This window comes from Papio anubis, chromosome 13 (assembly GCF_008728515.1).
Source record: "Papio anubis isolate 15944 chromosome 13, Panubis1.0, whole genome shotgun sequence".
Taxonomy (NCBI): Eukaryota; Metazoa; Chordata; class Mammalia; order Primates; family Cercopithecidae; genus Papio; species Papio anubis.
Window position 1 is genome coordinate 66,433,380 of NC_044988.1, and position 18,369 is coordinate 66,451,748.

At 50.2% G+C, this 18,369-nt stretch overlaps 1 protein-coding gene across 1 annotated transcript; it reads left to right on the plus strand.

The window, feature by feature from the left end:
* The first annotated feature begins 6,020 nt into the window (after positions 1-6,020).
* On the plus strand, positions 6,021-13,038 carry ALDH1B1 (aldehyde dehydrogenase 1 family member B1). The gene is made up of 2 exons (XM_003911477.5): positions 6,021-6,134; positions 10,500-13,038. Exon 2 carries the CDS (start codon positions 10,510-10,512, stop codon positions 12,061-12,063), a length of 1,554 nt encoding a protein of 517 aa, XP_003911526.1. The 5' UTR covers positions 6,021-6,134; positions 10,500-10,509; the 3' UTR covers positions 12,064-13,038.
* Positions 13,039-18,369: the final 5,331 nt, after the last annotated feature.

Sequence of the window (18,369 nt, forward strand, 5' to 3'; positions counted from 1 at the left end):
TCGGCTGAAAGGTCATCTTCTCCCAAAAAGTCCGAGGAGGAACTCAGGGCTCCCTCTTCTGTTTCCACAGAGCTTGGTGCTAATCTTTATTAAGTGTATCAGGCTGGGCATGGTGACGGATACCTGTAATCCCAACACTTTGGGAGGCTGAGTCAGGAGGATTGATTGAGCCCAGGAGTTTGAGACCAGCCTGGGTAATATGGTGAGACCCTATCTCTAAGAAAAATTTTAAAATTAGCCGAGTGTGGTGGAGGTCAGAAATTCAAAGTGTCTCCCTGGGCTAAAATCAAGGTTTTGGCAGAGACGAGTTTCTTCTAGAGATACTGGGGGAGAAGCCAGTCCCTTGCCTTTTCCAACTGCTTGCATTTGTTGTCTTGTGATGGCATCACCTGACCTCTGCTTCCATCCCCACATTTCTTTCTCTGACTCCTGCTTCCCTTTGATAAGGACCCTTGTGATTACATTAGGCCCTAGCTATACAATCTAGAAAATCTCCCACCTCCAGATCATTAACTACAATATCTGCTTTTGCCATGTAAGTGAATGTCTTCATAGGTACCAGGTGTTAGGACATGGGTGTCTTTAGGGGCCATTATTCTGTCTACCACAATCAGTGTACATAGGGTGAAGCAATAGGGAGTGGTGAGGCCTGTGGCAAACTGGAAAATGAAAGCCCTGCCTAAAGGGGGCAGCTACTAAGAGCATCTCTAGTTGAGACACTGTTCCATATCCGTGTGCAGGCCTAATGGTACTAAGTCTTCCAATGTTTCAAGAAAAACTAGAAATGTACATTTTAAATATAAAATATCTCAGTGTTTAAGCATTAGAAAGCATAAAACCGAAAAAAAAAACCCACAACTCTGCTGGGGTCAAATAGAACACATATGCTGGCTTGAGACTTGGGCTACCCATTTGTGGTGTCTAGTCTGGAGCTTCTTCCTCACTAGGACAGTTAAGGCAGCATTAATTTATTTTGTGCTGCTTGTCACCTTGTCAGTGGGAGAAGAGACAGGCAGGGGTGAAGCCCAGGCTCTCTCTCAGGCCCCAGGGTGGTGTTGGTATATCCCTTCCATTTACCACCCACGTTCCTCCCTTGACCTCTGTCCAAACTCCTCCCAAACTCCTCCTCATCTCTCCAGCAAGATGGAGCTCCCAAGGCTGCAAGTGGCTCTGCCTTCAATTACTGTTTAGTTCATTTGCATGTGGCTTTTCTCCTTGACCTTGGACATGAGGAGGGGAGCCACAGCCAGGGCAGTGTAGTAAAAGCTGAGTCTTTTGTTCTGCTGGGGCGAACTCTAACTGTGCTTTACAGGTGCCATTGCCACACGTAAGCACTGCAACAGTCTTCTCTCCCTGCCCCACCAGCCCCCAACCTCCTCCTCCTCTCAGTTGGGTCTTCCTTAGTCTCAATGATGCTGCCAGTTAAGGTGTGGTCAGGAAAATGGAAACCACTCTAGGTGTTTTGAGTAGGAAGAGATTAATATTAACACAAGTGGTGGGAGGCTGGGAAGTGAGGGGCACTAAGCCATTGTTAAGAAATCTGGAAATGCTAAGGTTATAGGGAGGCTACTACCAGTGTTCTCTGCAGCCCATAGCCCTGAACTGAGTCCTCCTTAGGGGGGCCTTCAAAGCCCTGAGTAGAAACCCACCTCTGCAGATGCCCACACACCAGCTGCATGCTCTGCTTCCAGGCCAGTGTTGGCCCAGCCTGGTGTCCGACTTAAGCTAATCTGCACTTGGATACTAATCCCCTAATCCCTTTCCAAAGGGACCTTGAGCCAAATCCCCTTTTCTAGGGTTGGGTTTTGACTTGTGAGGTCCGGGGTGAGGGAGGAGAGACCGGAGGAGGAGAGGGCTGGGTTTGGAATGAAATTACTCCAGGGTTGGTTTGTTCCTTGACATTTCAGACTTATAAATTTGCAGGGGGTAAGGAAACTGCTTAGGGATCCCTTAGGAAAAGATTTGCTATGTATTGGTTTGGTTGCTCCGTCATCTTTATTTTTAGAATTTCCATTTTCCATACCAAATGTCTCAGTGTCTTGACCTAGTCTTCCCTCTTCTGTTCAAATACAGAAAATGGTATACTCTAATCCAATTAGCAGAAGAAACAATTGCAAAAGCTTGCATATCCCTTTATTTGGAATCTAAGCTGATCTATTCCGTCATTCCTCCAAACTCAATTCTTCTTCAATTAACCCTAGACATATAAGGCTCTGCAATGCTGAAGGATAGAAATCAACCCTCACCCCTCCCACCAGCCAAATTAAACACATCCCTGGACGACACCCCAGCCTGGCTAGCATGTGCTCCTCACCTTCCCCTTCACTCCAAACAGGCTCCACGTCAATATCTGCCCACAAAGAGGCCTAAGATTCTTGCTGATTAAAAGCTGAATTCATTACCTTCCTAGAAAATAGGACTCAACCTCACAAAAATAATTTATACACATTTTACCTTCTTCCTGAGTGATCCCCTCTCAAGCTCCTCATCTCAGGCTTGGCGGGTTTAGTGTGGGATGCACTTTGGTGAGTTCTGATTGCCAGTCACAGCTTAAGAGTGTCAAGGGTGGGCATGCTGGATGGAATCTAGACACAGCACATTTTGGGTGGGAGTCATGGCACCTGCAGAATAGCCACATGACGAGTCATGGGCTCCTCAGAAACCACTAAAATTATTAATTACTTCAAATATGAGATTGCTCTCCTCAAGGAAGCATGCAGAAACTGTGACACCCAGTGGCTCATGCCTGTAATCCCCTGCCACACACTTTTAGGGAGGCTAAGGGGAGGTGAATCCCTTGAGGTGGGGAGTTTGAGACCAGCCTAGTCAGCATGGTGAGCACTGTCTCTACTAAAATACAAAAATTAGCTCTAGGCATAGTGGCATGTGCCTGTAGTCCCAGCCTGCCTCAGGAATCTAGGGCAGGGCCAGCAAGATTGGGGCCCGGAGGCTTGCGGTGGGCCGAGATGGTGCCGTTTTACTCCAGCCTGGGTGGTGAGCCAGAGACTCCATCTCACCGGCCGACGGCAACAACAGCAGTGTGGGTCCGGGATTGTGTTTTGCTTGAACGGTGGAAGGGGTTTGTCATTTTGGGCTGTGCCGGGGAGGGATGGAGACGGGGATGGGACGGTTCGTTCGTTCCAAATAGAAAGGACATGCAGAGCATGACTCTACTTCTACTAGAAACATAATCATTTCTATGGCTAAGACAGAAGAGACTAAGTCAAGACCACTAGAAGACATTTTACAGAAATGGGGAATTTAAAACAAAAGATGCATTTAAAATCAAACCAATACTACCTTTTTCTTTTTCCTGGGATCCCCTAAACAGAGCTTACTCTCTGTGAACCTTGCATGACAAGTCCCAGATGTTGTTAAGACAAAGAAATAACCCCACAGTACCCCACCTCAAACTCTCTTCCCTCTCTATCTTCCTTCCACATCACCTCATTCACCCATAGATTGAAAGAAACTGCAGGACAAAGGAAAAAGAAATTTACAAAATCCACTAGAAAGATTAAAGGGAATTAAATATCAAAATCTGGGCTAGAGCCAGGCTCTTTTTGATCACGCACCAAAATGGCACTGTGCTGGAGCCCGGGCGTATCAGCTGAGTGCATGTGGGCATCCCTGCACAGAGGTGGGTTTCACTCCAGACTTTAAGAAGGCCCCCTAGGGAGGACTCAGTTCTAGGGGCTAGCCAAACACAGGAGAGGAGACACTGAAGTAGTAGCCTCCCTATAGCCTTAGCGTTTCCAGTTTCTTGGTGAGGCGGTGCCCTTCCATTTTGGCCTCCCACCACTTGTGTTAATATTAATCTCTTCCTACTCAAAACACCTACAAAACTAAGTTCCTCACTCAATTCTGATGTACAACTAAGTTTGGGAGCCCCTTGTCTAGCTCTTATCTGAACTAGGATTTTGCCAAATGGTTATCTGTCCTTCCCTGTACTCCTCCAGTGATGAGAGGCCCACTGCCTTTCAAGGGAGGCCTCCCAGCCTTAGCCAGCTCTGCTTTGTCTGGGAGTTATTCCTCTGTATTCTTCACTGGTCTGGCTCTGCCTTCTAGGACCTCACAGATCCTGTCTGGTTTTGCCCTTCAGAGAATCGGAGGGCACAGCCTTGTCTTTCAAGTTCTAAAGGGTGAACATCCCAGATCCTTCAGCTGCTCCTCAAAGGGCACAGCCTCCAACCTTGCCCCATGGGGGACACTTCCTGTCTGCAACTGGCCTCTCAGATCTGCCACAGCTTCCAATGCACTCTGACATGAGGACTGATATTCACTTTGCCATAAACTCACTCCCTCTATCAATGAGGCCTCTTAAGGATTGGTCAGTTAATCATTAAGTCAATCAATCCTGGAGTGCTATGCCAAGTGCCCAAGGGGAACTAGGCTGTTCACGTGCTGTGGGGAAGGCAGGAGGGCCTTGGCAAGGGGCTGATGCGGTTGCTGGAGAAACCCGAGGAAAGCATGGGCATCAAGCTGATAATATGTCAATCATAGTGCCTTCATGGAGGGCTAACTTTTGCAGCAAGGACTATGAACATCCTAAGGATGATATGGAAGCAAAAGATTCCATAGAGATGTAGCTTAAGGAAAGAACTAAGTGAATTAGGTGCAAGCAGTTGCATGTGAACACCCTAGATAGATGGAGAGGCAGGGATTTAATAAAGGGAATTGGGTGCTCACAGAGCTGCTGCAAGTGTGGGAGGCAGAAGCAAGCCTTAGCCAGACCTGGACTGACTCTCAGGACAATATGGACATGGCCCACCAGCCTCGTGACTGTCTGAGGCCACTTCAGACAATCTCCTGCAGCCTCCATTCAAAGAGCAGGAAGCCAGGTCAAGGAGCGACTACAGCCATAGCGGCCAGTCCACAGCCAGGAAGCTGGAGAAGGGACAAGGAATGCTGCCGCAGAACATCTCCTATTTCTGCTATCCTGCTAGTGCCGCCCTACAGGGGCAGGACAATACCCTCCAACGCGTGCCCGCCTTCCACATCCGGCAGAGTACTACTGATTAACAGCATCTAGTCCACATCCAGAACTCTAACTGCAAATGAGGCTGGGAAACATGGCAGTTAGCTTTTGGACCACCCTAGCCAGAAGGAAGGTGCAGTGAGGGTGGAGTGAGTGAGATGCGTGTTCAGTGCTCCATCTTGGCAACCTTTATAGCAACAAAATGGAGACAATTAAATATCCAACAGTTTACCCCTACAACAGAATTCTATGCCACCTTGGAGAGGATAATGTCATCTGTAATTAGTGCTAGGAGAGAACTTCAAAATACAGCGCTAAGTGTTTAAATTTTTTTACAGCAGCACAACAGAGGTTGCTACATGATTTTATTTTTATTAAAATAATTCTTGAAAGATGCAGAGGAAACAATACCAGCAGGACGAACACCCAACCGTAATAATGGTGACCGTGGGTGAAGAGATTACAGGTGATCTTTTTCTTCTTTTTTCATCCTTTCCTGTGTTTTCCAAGCTTTCTACACTGTGCATACATTCTTTTTGTCCTTAGAACAAAAATGTACTTTGAAAAATGCCCAAATATAAAATCTTCTTAAAGGAACTAAAGAAAGGGGCAGTGAAAGTGGAGGACAGAAATTAGTGAATCCCGGACAAAAAAAATGAGGGACAGGCGAGGCAGAGAGGAGGTTAAGGGGAGTCTAAAGGATGGCAGTCAAGCAGCGTCTTGCAGCGGGGAGAAAGGCAAAGTGTAGTTGGGGTTCGGTCTCCGAAAACTTTGCTGTGTGACCTGGGGAAGCCCCTGTCCCTCTCTGCGTATCTCTGTTTCTGCTCCCAAACCAGTGCCTTAGGACCCTAGATCTGAGCAACGTGGACACTGGGCGTGCGGAGACGCGAGGGAGGGAGAACTGAAGCGGTGCGGGCTGCCCGGGGTAGAGGGGCGGGGACCGGGAAAAAGACCGGGCTGGGCGAGGGAGGAGCGGCCTTGGCCGGTGGCAGGACGTAGGCAGCGCCCCAGGCGCAGGCGGAGCCTCACTGGCCTCTGGGTCCCAGGCTGCGCGGAGGCGGGACCTGCGGCCAGTCCTAGGCGGCCCTCTGGACAGAGCTGGGAGGGCCGGAGCCTGAAGCCGAGCTTGATCCTGAACCTGAGCCCAAGCCTGCAGGTAACTAACGCGGGTCTTCCCTCGGCTCCCCCGGGAAGCCGCAGCTCCCGGCGCCGCGTGGGGGCTTTCCTCTCTGGGCCCCGGCGTCCCCATCTGGGGGCTGGCCTTTCCGCCGTTGTGAGAGGTGACAATGTGCTAGGAGCCCTCACCCTCTGCGCCTCCTCGGCCTCCGGCCTCGGCGTCCACTTTGGCGGCGCTTGGGGAGCCCTTCTCTGGGCTGGCTGAGGCCGGAGTCTCCTTCGTCTGCTTGCGGGGAGGTGTGGAGTGAGAAGCGCGGGCGGGAACCCCTGCTTTCCGGCGGGCGCGGGCGCGGGCTCGGCGGGCCCAGCACACGGAGCGGCCGGCTGGCATCGCCGGTCCAGGGCAGTGAGGGGCTTAGCACCCGGGCCAGCAGCTGCGGAGGTTGCACCGGGTCCCCCAGCAGTGCTGGCCGGCCGACGCCGCACTCAAATTCTCGCTGGGCCTTAGCTGCCTCCCGGCGGGGCGGGACTCTGGACCTGCAACCCGCCATGTCCAAGCCCCTCTCCTGCGGTGGGCTCCCGCGCGGCCTGAGCCTCCCCGACGGGCGCCGCCCCCTGCTCGGTGGCGCGGGGTCCCATTGACAGCCCAAGGGCTCAGGAGTGCAGGCGCGGCTTGGGACTGGCGGGTAGCTCCGCCTGCAGCCCGGGTGCAGGATCCACTGGGTGAAGCCAGCTGGGCTCCTGAATTGGATGGGGACTTGGAGAACTTTTATAGGTAGCCGGAGGATCGTATGTGCACCAATCAGCACTCTGTGTCTAGCTCAGGGCTTGTGAATACACCAATTGGTTCTCTGTATCTAGCTAACGTAATGGAGACTTGGGAGGACTAGCACTCTGTGACTCTGTATCTAGCTCAAGGATTGTAAACGCACCAGTCAGCACTTTGTGTCTAGCTCAAGGTTTGTAAATACACCAGTTGGTACTCTGTATCTAGCTAACTCTGTATCTAGCTAACTAGCACTTTGTGGCTCTGTGTCTAGCTCAAGGATTGTAAACGCACCAATCAGCACTGTCAAAACGGACCAATCAACTCTCTGTAAAATGGGCCAATCAGCAGGATGTGGGTGGGGCCAGATAAGGGAATAAAAGCAGGCTGCCAGAGCCAGCGAGCAGCAACACGCTCGGGTTTATTTGCATGCTGTGGAAGCGTTTTTCTTTCGCTTTTTGCAACAAAACTTGGTGCTGTTCAGTCTTTGGGTCCACGCTGCCTTTATGAGGTGTAACACTCACCACGAAGGTCTGCAGTTTCACTCCTGAAGCTAGCGAGACCATGAACCCACCGGGAAGAATGAACAACTCCAGACTAGCTGCCTTTAAAAGCTGTAACACTCACCACGACAGTCTGCAGCTTTCTTTACTCCTGACAGCGAGACCACCCACCAGAAGGAAGACGATCCAGACACATCTGAAAGTCTGAAGGAACAGACTCCAGACACACCATCTTTAAGAACTGTAACACTCACACCGCGAGGGTCCGCGGCTTCATTCTTGAAGTCAGTGAGACCAAGAACCCACCAATTCCGGACACAGTTGCATGGTAGGACTCTCTCCACACCCCCTAATCCCAGCCCCTGCCTCTGGGTGACGGTACAGGGGCCCCGAGGACACAGACGCCCCCAGACCTTCCCACGTTAGCTCGACTTCAACACTCCTGCCCACTCGGCCCACTCCAACAGAGGGCCCGTGACCATAGCCCAGAGGCTTGGACAAGCCCAGAGGCTGCACCCTTTCCCCCACAGAAGGGGTGAGATGGGCGCCGCCGCAGTCCTCGCGGATAGAGAAGGTCCGGTCCTTTCCGCAGTGAATGAACTGTAAAAAATTGCCCATATTCTGGAGGATGTGCAAAGTTAGGCCTGTGGAAATCTGGAGTGAGGCTCCTATACTTTCTTGCTGTGCGTCCTCGGTGAGTCCCTGAACCTCGCTGGTGCCCAGCCTTCTTGCAAAATGGGGGTCATCATCGACCGTGCTTAGTTAGGGGCTGAGAGAGGCTTGGCAAATTTCCCTTGGGAAGACGACCTGCAAACTGTAAAGCATGATGCTCTGTGAGCTGTGATCTTCCTATCTGCAAGTGGAGGCCCCGGCAGGGACCCCATATAGGCCCCAAGAGTTGGAACAGCCTTTGTGTGACTGCAAAGGTTTGCCAGCCTTGGTGTATGACCACCTCTCCTGACTGCTTCACCCCTCCAATCCTTACCCCATGGATTGGTGACTCCCCTTTCCCCTACCTCCTTTTGGTCTCCTCACCCTCAGAGCCAGGCCTGTTGTTGGCAAGGGCGCTCTGTCCCAGCATGTGGCAAAGTCGTGAGCTAAATGGAACCCTGGGGCACCCCTGGCAGATCTGGTGATTCAGCTTCCCCCTGTGGGATATGATGAGGTTTCTCTTCAAATAATCTTACCTATCTTTTATTCATAGTAGCCCCCCACCCTTTTTTTTTTTTTTTCCATTTTTTTCCTTTTTGCCTTTGTTAGATGCCCAGGCACGCCACAGTACCAAGCGTTATCAGTACCAGCTCACATTCCTTTGCTTATTTGGAAAGAGGACTAACTTTCTAGCTCATGACAGACACCCCTTTCCCTTTCTCTCCACTTTCTTTTACATGCCCACTCTATCTAAAAAAATCAAATGTTTAGCCAACCGGGATTAGTTTAGATTGTACGACCCGACCCCAGCCAATGGGGCAAGGGTACAGGGGCAGGACTTGCATCAGGAATAAAGGCTCTTGTGCCCCTTTGTTCAGGTGTGCTCTCATGGCAACTGGCCAAGGAGGCACCCGTCTGTGCAGAAGTAAAATTGCTTTGTAAGAATCCTTTGTTAGAGTGTTCAATTTCCTTAGGATTTTGAGCGTTATTTGTAACACCCCCAAGGGGAAGGGAAACTTCCTTGGTCAGCATTGATTATTATTATTATTTTTAGATACAGTCTTGCTCTGTTATCCAGGCTGGAGTGCAGTGGCACAATCGTGGCTCACTGCAGACTCAACCTCCTGGGCTCAAGTGTTTCCCCCTACCTCAGCCTCCCAAGCAGCTAGAACTACAGGCATGCACCACTATGCTCGGCAAATTTATTTTTATTTTTTTGTAGAGACAGAGTTCTTGCTGTGTGCTCAGGCTGGTCTCAAACTCCTGGCCTCAAGCAATCCTCCCATTTCGGCCTCCCAAAGCATTACCAGCGTAAGCCACCATGCCTATCACGTTGATTTTTATGGGGCTGGGGACCTACATGGAGCCTTGCTTTCCTGATTGAGTTTTTTGTTCCTCTGCCTGCCCGGGGGTGGAGGGTGAGAGGCTGGGGGTGAAGGGACAGGCAGGTGCAATTCCATTTTACTGCTGGGTGGAGCAAGATTCATGAGATATCAAAGGCAGAGAGATTCAAATTCTGACTGAAGAATAACTGCTTCAACTAATCTGGGAATGTTACACTCCGTTTAATTTTCATTTAATATGTATTATCCGCTGTTTTAAGTTTTATAACAGTAGTTGTTTTAACGAAGTCTACACTTCTCAGAGTTGTAGCTTTTCTTCTTAGCTGCCTCCTGACTTGCTGCACTTCTGGGAAAGCTGAAAAGGCTACGCTGAGACCTGTGGTTGGGGGTTGCTGGGCTAGGTCAATTTCTGAGGCACGGCCAGTCCTGATGTCCTGAGGGGAACTTGCCAGGGTTTTTATATGCAAGACATCATTCAACATAACCCCATGAGGCATTTCACATGTGGGGGAACTGAGGCACAGAGGTGAAGTGAAGCAGGTCCCTCTCAGAGAACAATTGTCTCCAAGTCTCTTTGATTTCTACTCAAGTCTTAGTCAATTCTTAGACAGCCTTTGTGGCAATTTCAGTGTTTCCTCAGTGTATCATTCAGTACTATGTGCTGAGCCACTGCTCTGTAGCAGGCATATCTCTAGGCTTGGGGACATAGCGATGAATGAAACAGAAAAATAAGTTCCTGTGCTCATGGAGCTTGCATTTTATTGGGGGAGACAGACAAACATAGAAGCCTGTAAAGATAGTATTTGGGATGTGAGATAGAGAAGCAGTAAAGCAGGGTAGGGGGGATAGAGAGTGTTGGGGTGGGAAGAGTTGCAATTTTATAAAGGGTGGTCAGGGAAGGTCTTGCTGAGACAGTGGCTTTTGAGACCCGGCAGAGGTGAGGGAGTGAGCTGAGGATAGGCAGGACGTGATAGAGTTGGCCCAGAGAGTTCATCAGGGCCCTCACAGCTCTTACAGTCTATGTTTCTAGAGGTGACAATCCTTAATGCTGGAATCTTGGAATGTCTGAGCTGGTGGGCCCTTGGGTGCTGCCACCTGCCTTATCCCACCTTTTCACCCTGGTTTCTTTTGTCCCTCTCCAGAGTGGTCAGCATGCTGCGCTTCCTGGCACCCCGGCTGCTTTGCCTGCAGGGCAGGACTGCCCGGTACTCCTCGGCAGCAGCCCTCCCAAGCCCCATTCTGAACCCAGGCATCTCCTACAACCAGCTGTTCATCAACAATGAATGGCAAGATGCAGTCAGCAAGAAGACTTTCCCGACGGTCAACCCTACCACCGGGGAGGTCATCGGGCACGTGGCTGAAGGTGACCGGGCTGATGTGGATCTGGCCGTGAAAGCAGCCCGGGAGGCCTTCCGCTTGGGGTCCCCATGGCGCCGGATGGATGCCTCTGAGCGGGGCCGGCTGCTGAACCGCCTGGCAGACCTAGTGGAGCGGGATCGAGTCTACTTGGCCTCACTGGAGACCTTGGACAATGGGAAGCCTTTTCAAGAGTCTTACGCCTTGGACTTGGATGAGGTCATCAAGGTGTATCGGTACTTTGCCGGCTGGGCTGACAAGTGGCATGGCAAGACGATCCCCATGGATGGTGAGCATTTCTGCTTCACCCGGCATGAGCCCGTTGGTGTCTGTGGCCAGATCATCCCGTGGAACTTTCCCTTGGTAATGCAGGGTTGGAAACTCGCCCCGGCGCTTGCCACAGGCAACACTGTGGTTATGAAGGTGGCAGAGCAGACACCCCTCTCTGCCCTGTACGTGGCCTCCCTCATCAAGGAGGCGGGCTTTCCCCCTGGGGTGGTGAACATCATCACGGGCTATGGCCCAACAGCAGGTGCGGCCATCGCGCAGCATATGGATGTTGACAAAGTTGCCTTCACCGGTTCCACCGAGGTAGGCCACCTGATCCAGAAAGCAGCTGGCGATTCCAACCTCAAGAGAGTCACCCTGGAGCTGGGCGGCAAGAGCCCCAGCATCGTGCTGGCCGATGCTGACATGGAGCACGCCGTAGAGCAGTGCCACGAAGCCCTGTTCTTCAACATGGGCCAGTGCTGCTGTGCTGGCTCCCGGACCTTTGTGGAAGAATCCATCTACAATGAGTTTCTCGAGAGAACCGTGGAGAAAGCAAAGCAGAGGAAAGTGGGGAACCCCTTTGAGCTGGACACCCAGCAGGGGCCTCAGGTGGACAAGGAGCAGTTTGAACGAGTCCTAGGCTACATCCAACTTGGCCAGAAGGAGGGTGCAAAACTGCTCTGTGGTGGAGAGCGTTTTGGGGAGCGTGGTTTCTTCATCAAGCCTACTGTCTTTGGTGGCGTGCAGGATGACATGAGGATCGCCAAAGAGGAGATCTTTGGGCCTGTGCAGCCCCTGTTCAAGTTCAAGAAGATTGAGGAGGTGATTGAGAGGGCCAACAACACTAGGTATGGCCTGGCTGCGGCTGTGTTCACCCGGGACCTGGACAAGGCCATGTACTTCACCCAGGCACTCCAGGCCGGGACCGTGTGGGTAAACACCTACAACATCGTCACCTGCCACACGCCATTTGGAGGGTTTAAGGAATCTGGAAACGGGAGGGAGCTGGGTGAGGATGGGCTTAAGGCCTACACAGAGGTGAAGACGGTCACCATCAAAGTTCCTCAGAAGAACTCGTAAGAGCAGCTGTCAGGGAGGCCCAGTCCCAGTCCAGCAATTCCACAACCACCTTGACCAATGCTTGCCAAACTGTTTTAAAGCCAAGAACACCCTTTATTTGTTCCAAATTAACTCTTAGAAGAAACCCCACAAATAAAGCAATTCAGTCAAGGCTGTTCTATTTAAAGCAGGGATGGGGACCAGGCTCAGAGTTCTACCTATCCAACCTCCAGCCACAGCCCCCTTGGGGGCCCATGAGTTGCTTGCATGAACTCTTAGGAGTCTCTGGAAGACAGAGTAAAAACCAATGATCTGTAATTTGTAGCTCTTCCTGCTGATCCAGGGACTTTCCCATGGGTTGACTTGATGGTTTAGTGGATTGACTCAACTCAGACATAGGCTTGGAAAGCGTTAGCGCTTTTGAACTAGGTGGATACCAAATCTCAGCCCCACTCTTCATTGGCTTAACCTAAAAACCGAAGGTGCTTTTCCTTGTCTGTGTGCCAGTTGCTGGCTGTTTTAGTTGCTTGCCCTTCATTTTGCTACTGATTTTCCTTAATTTGTGGGAAGGAGTAGACAAAGAATATGCTTACATAATTACAATTGTAAAGTAAACCCAAACACCCCAAGTGTCCATTATCTGATGAGTGGATTAATAAAATGTTTGCATAGAATATTCCTTGGACTACTCAGCCATAAAAAGGAATGAAGCACTGACATACCCTGCGACATCAGTGAACCCTGAAAACATCCTTCTCAGTGAAACAAACCAGAGAGGTGTACAAGGCTACAGACTGTATTCCATTTATATGAAAATATACAACTAGGCAAATCCATAGAGATGGAACATAGATTAGTGGTTGCCAGGGGATAGAGGAGTAACTGCTAGTGAGCATAGGATTTATTTTTGGGAGGTTTTGAAAATGTTCTGGAATTGAACAATAGTAATGGTTGCACGATTTGGTAAAAATACTATAAAACTATGGAATTGTTTAATTATGGTGTATGAATTAATTTCTTTTTTTCTTTTCTTTTTTTTTTTTTGGACACGGAGTCTCACTCTGTCACCCAGGCTGGAGTGCAGTGGTGTGATCTCGTCTCACTGCAACCTCCGCCTCCCAGGTTCAAGCGATTCTCCTGTCTCAGCCTCCTGAGTAGCTGGGATTATAGGTGCATGCCATCACACCTGGCTAATTTTTGTATTTTTAGTAGAGATGAGGTTTTGGCATTTTGAGCAGGCTGATCTCGAACTCCTGACCTCAGGTGATCCACCCACCTCGGACTCCCAAAGTGCTGGGATTACAGGTGTGAGCCACAACACCCGGCTGTGAATTAACTTCATTTAATGATAATAAAAAAAAGTATACATTCTGTGAACATATCCATTTTGTCTCCATATTGTCCTGCTGCTGAACATTTTATAGAGTGTGGGGGATTGAAGGGACCCAGGTGGTCTAGTCAACCCCCAGTCAGGTGCGAAAGTCCCCTCCCCAATGTTTCTGTTTTTGTTTTCTCTTGGATGGGGACAAAGTGCAACTGTAAGACCCGTAGAGAAAAACTCTGGTTCCTGCTCAGAGTGGGCCCATCTTGTTGGACTTGTTTCCACAGCCCCCCACCCCTTCCAAACCATACCACCCTTCCAGCCAAGCCCAGCATGGGGGCCACCTCGACATGCTGGGGCTTTCCAGAGTTTCAAACCTCGGAGTTCATAATGCTTATTGTTAGTCTTGCTGTGTTCATTCCCCAACTGATGGGAGTGAAGGCAAATCCAACCAGCCAGGCCACAACATAGAAGCAGAATGCCGAGTCTCCCTCTCTTGGTCCACCTTTCTAGACCATGCTGCTTACAAGTCACCTTACATTCAGATCCCCCCCATTCCTGTAAATGCACACCCCAGTCATCTCTGCCTCCCGGCCTTAAGCAGTCCTCCCATCTGTGTCTCCCAAGTAGCTGGGACTACAGGCACCACCATGCCTGGCTGATTTTTTTTTTTTTTTTTTTTTGTATTTTTCGTAGAGATGGGGTTTCACCATATTTCCCAGGCTGGTCTCAAACTCCTGGTCTCAAGCAACCCTCCTGCCACAGGCTCCCAAAGTGTTGGGATTACAGGCGTGAGCCACCATGCCTGGCTCCAGTCAACTCTTAAACATCCTATTGTCTTACCTAGGCAACATGAAGATTTTGTTTATTACCATAATTTGGGTTTGGCTGGAAACTGCTGCTTGAGGGTTCAGGGTTTGTCTGGTTCCCTCACCTCCCTTCTTAGGACCTCCTTTCTACACCATTTGTCTACAGCTGAGATGACCCTGACATTCCCCCATAGTGCACCTTCTACAGATTTCTCTTGGAGGCTGTTGACACCTCTGTTGCACAGCAGTGAAAGTTTCTCATAAACGCACTGGGACATGGAAGTGGGTGGGTGGGTGTCTCTAATGATTAACGTGCAACATCACAATATTTTAACAAATCCATTCCTTATTTAAGTTTCAGTACTCCTTAACCAAAGAGGAGCTCTGTAGACAGTGTTCCAGTATGGAGTGGGATTGGAAAAGACAGTCTTCAAGGTCTCTTGTTTTGAGCCCTGAAATTCTGAGAGTGAGGAGCCATAGGTCAGATTGTTAATAAGCTCAGCCATTATGGCTCCTCCACCCATTTTTAAATTCTTTTAAAAATGATTGATTGATTGACTGATTGAGGTAGGGTCTCATTCTGTCGTCCAGGCTGGAGTACAGTGGCATGATCATGGCGCACTGCAGCCGCCACCTCTTGGGTTCAAGCAATCCTCGCACCTAGCCTCCTGAGTAGCTGGGCCTACAGGCATGCGTCATGATGCCTGGCCGATTTGTGTGTTTTTTGAAGAGACAGGGTTTTGTCTCATAGCCCAAGCTGGTCTTGAAGTCCTGGGTTCAAATGATCTGCCCACCTTGATCTCCCAAAGTGCTGGGATTACAGGCATGAGCCACCAAGTGCAGTCCCCTCCACTCATTTTACCATTGTGCTGAATGCACAGACTTGTGAGCAGGGAGGTTTAACTGCGTGTCCTCATTCAGGCCAGACACTGCCCACCAGACCCACACTTGGAGGGAGATGTTGCAATTCTGGGGCTTCCATCCACTCAGCAAACTCTCACCAAGATCTTACTCTGTGAACACTATGCCAGGCACCTTGCCATGCTATGGAAGCCTCACAACCATCCTATAAAGCAGGTAGTGGAATAGTGGAGTTACCTCTCCACTTATTTTTCAGATGAGGAAATGGAAGTGGAGAGGTTTAATAAGTAACTCTTCCGGAATCAGTTCCCCGTGAGCATGCACGAGGGACCAGAGAGCAGGGCATACTGGCAAGCACATGGAACCAACCCTCCAAGCCTGGAGAACCCACAGCAAAGCCCAGCAAGCCCTACACACCCAGCCAGCCACTAGCACAGTGGATGCATCAGAGCTGCTGCTCAGTCCCACGGGTTGTCTTCAGACCCGGGGCCATTTAGGAACTTTCATTTGGGTTGTCTGCATTCTGGGTGTGAGGCTGACCTCTGGTGGTCACCTGGTTCATTAATTCACACAAGTAGCTCTTTGGTTTAAGAAAAAACAAAGGGGTCAGGGGCGATGGTCCAGCTATTGTTGGGGGAAAGAGAATTGAGAAGACAGTCCCTTCCCTGCAGGAGCTCACAGCTGGGCAGGGGAGACAATTACAGAGCCAGGTGGAAAGTGCAGTGAGAAGTACAGAGGCCATGAGATCATGAGCGGAAAGCAAGCATCTGTATCAAGCACACACGGTGAGCCACCTCCCTTCATGCTTCTTTTTTTTAATTTTTATTTTTATTTTGAGATGGAGTCTCGCTCTGTCTACCAGGCTGGAGTGCAGTGGCGCAATCTTGGCTCACTGCAACCTCTGCCTCCTGGATGCGTCCTGAGTAGCTGGGATTACAAGCATACACCACCACCACACCCGGCTAATTTTTGTATTTTAGTAGAGATGGGGTTTCACTTTATAACTGCCATCAGGGCACTCAATAGTATTCTTCTGCACTTGATAGACATCGAGCCCGGGAGGTGTTCAGCAGTGAGTGGAGCCAGGCTTAAGCTCAGGTCCTCTGACTCTGCCGCACACCACTGCTTTGCAGGGCTCCCAGCTCAGCTCACAGGCCCGGTGGGAGTGGGCATGGGGTCCTGCTAAATGACTAGCAGGGGACCAGAGGGATAAGGGAAGGATGCTCCTGGAGTCTGAGAAATGTGGAGGGTTGGAGGAAGGGCAAATTTTCCCACGAGGAGGAAAGAGGCAGGGAGGAAAATCATGGGGGAGGGGGCAGGCAGGGGCTGGACTGTGAAGGGGCTTGTGTGTCCTTCCAGAAGCTCACACTTGGTCTAGCAATGGGAGCGTGCTTTTTGGTTTTGCTTTTGTTTTTTTAAACAGGGTCTCCCTCTGCCACAAAGGCTGGAGCGCAGTTGCTTGATCATAGCTCACTACAGCTTCAAACTCCTGGGCTCAAGCCATTCTCCCACCTGAGCCTCCCAAGTAACTGGGACTACAGGTGTGTGCCACCATGCTGGGTTAATTTTTTTAACATTTTGTAGAGATAGGGGACATCTTGCTATGTAGCCCAGGCTAGTCTTGAACTCCTGGCCTCAAGCAATCCTCCTGCCTCAGCCACCCAAAGTGCTGAGATTACAGGTGTGAGCCACCATGTCTGGCTGCCCCCGAGGGCTTTTAAAGGAAAGTGATAGGATCACATTAGATTTTTGAAGCTGGCTCTGCATCAATGTGGAGGATAGATTGAGGGAGTTGACCTGGAGTCGGCACCTCTCAGGACATTGTTGCTTGCGCCCAAAGTTATGCTGGCGCACCAGGGTGTGGGGTGGGGGCAGAGCCTGGACAACCAGAAGGCAGGCTTCAGAGCATGATGATGGATGGACAACTTGGCACAAGAGAGGAGAGAAAGTTGGGTAACCTCATGTTTCTGGCTGCAGTCACCACGTGGGGGGTGGTGCCAGCCACTGCAACCACCCTGGAGGTTACACGTTTAGGGACACAGTGGGACTCTTACTTATTTATTCCTTTGTTTAGCACATTTTATGGAATGTCGACTATGTGCTAGGAACTATTCTAGGGGCAGAGGATACAGCAGGAGACTAAAAAAAAAAAAAAAAATCCTGAACATCCTTTCTGATAGAAGAGACAGACCATATGAAAAATAGGTGAAATCGTTAGTCTGTCAGGAGGTGAAGAGTATTATGGAGAATAATAGTGCTGGGAAGGGAATCGGGAAGTGGGTGGGATGGAGTAGACATTGTAATTTTCAGTAAGGTGCTCAGAGGTCATCTCACCGAAGAGATGACAAAGGAACTGAAAGAGACAGGAGCATGCCTGGAGGCTCCTGGAACACAGGAGAAGGCCAGGTGACTGGCATGGAGCAAGCCAGGTGGGAAAGTAGGACAGAGAAGTCACAGCCTGAGTGGGGGCAGAGGGCTAGTGTTTGGAGGTCACCGTGTGGATGGACTGATGAGGGCCTTTACTCTGAGGAAGGAGCCACCAGAGGTTTTGAGCACAGCAGCGACATGCCATGACTTGTTTTGGGGCTAATCACTGGGGCTGCTATGTTGAGAACAGATTGTAAGGGGAGCAAAATCACTTGACCTTAAGAATGCCAACAAGGAGTGAGCAGAGAATGAGGAGGAGCAGGAGGAAGACCCAGGAGAGAGGAGGCAGGAAGTCAAGGAAGGCGGATGCTTTCCAGGGGAGGGAGACCCCAGCAAAGCCTGAGGCTCCCAAGAGGTCAAGTAGGATGAGCACTGAGCAGTGTCCCTGGCGGCAGCCACCAGGACTCCCTGTAGACCTTGGTAAGAGCAGTTGGTGGAGTTGGGCACAGAAGCCAGATCAGCCTGGGTTGAGAGTGTCACTTAATCCTCGCAAGCCCCAGTGATCTGTACATTAATCCTGGAGTTAGGAAGACCCTCAAGGGAAAACAAGAAGTTCTGGTATGAGGCCCTTTGAGAGCCTCTGGTGCATCCCACCTCACTTAGCTGGAAATGTGGACAGAGCAATTTGTCCCAGCCAAGGTTCTTCCCATGTGTATTAGCATAATGTTAGTTGCCACAATGAATAAACCCCAAATTTGAAGGTTCAATACAATGACTATTTAGTTTTGCTTATGTAACAATCTAATGCAGGTACCTGGCAAATTGGCATTTTCCTTCCACGTGGAGATTCAGGGACACAGGTTCTTTTCATCTGGTAGTCCCACCGTCTACAATGGTTCCTAACCTTTTTTTTCTTTTTTATTTTTGAGACAGAGCCTTGCTCTGTTGCCCAGGTTGGAGTACAGTGGT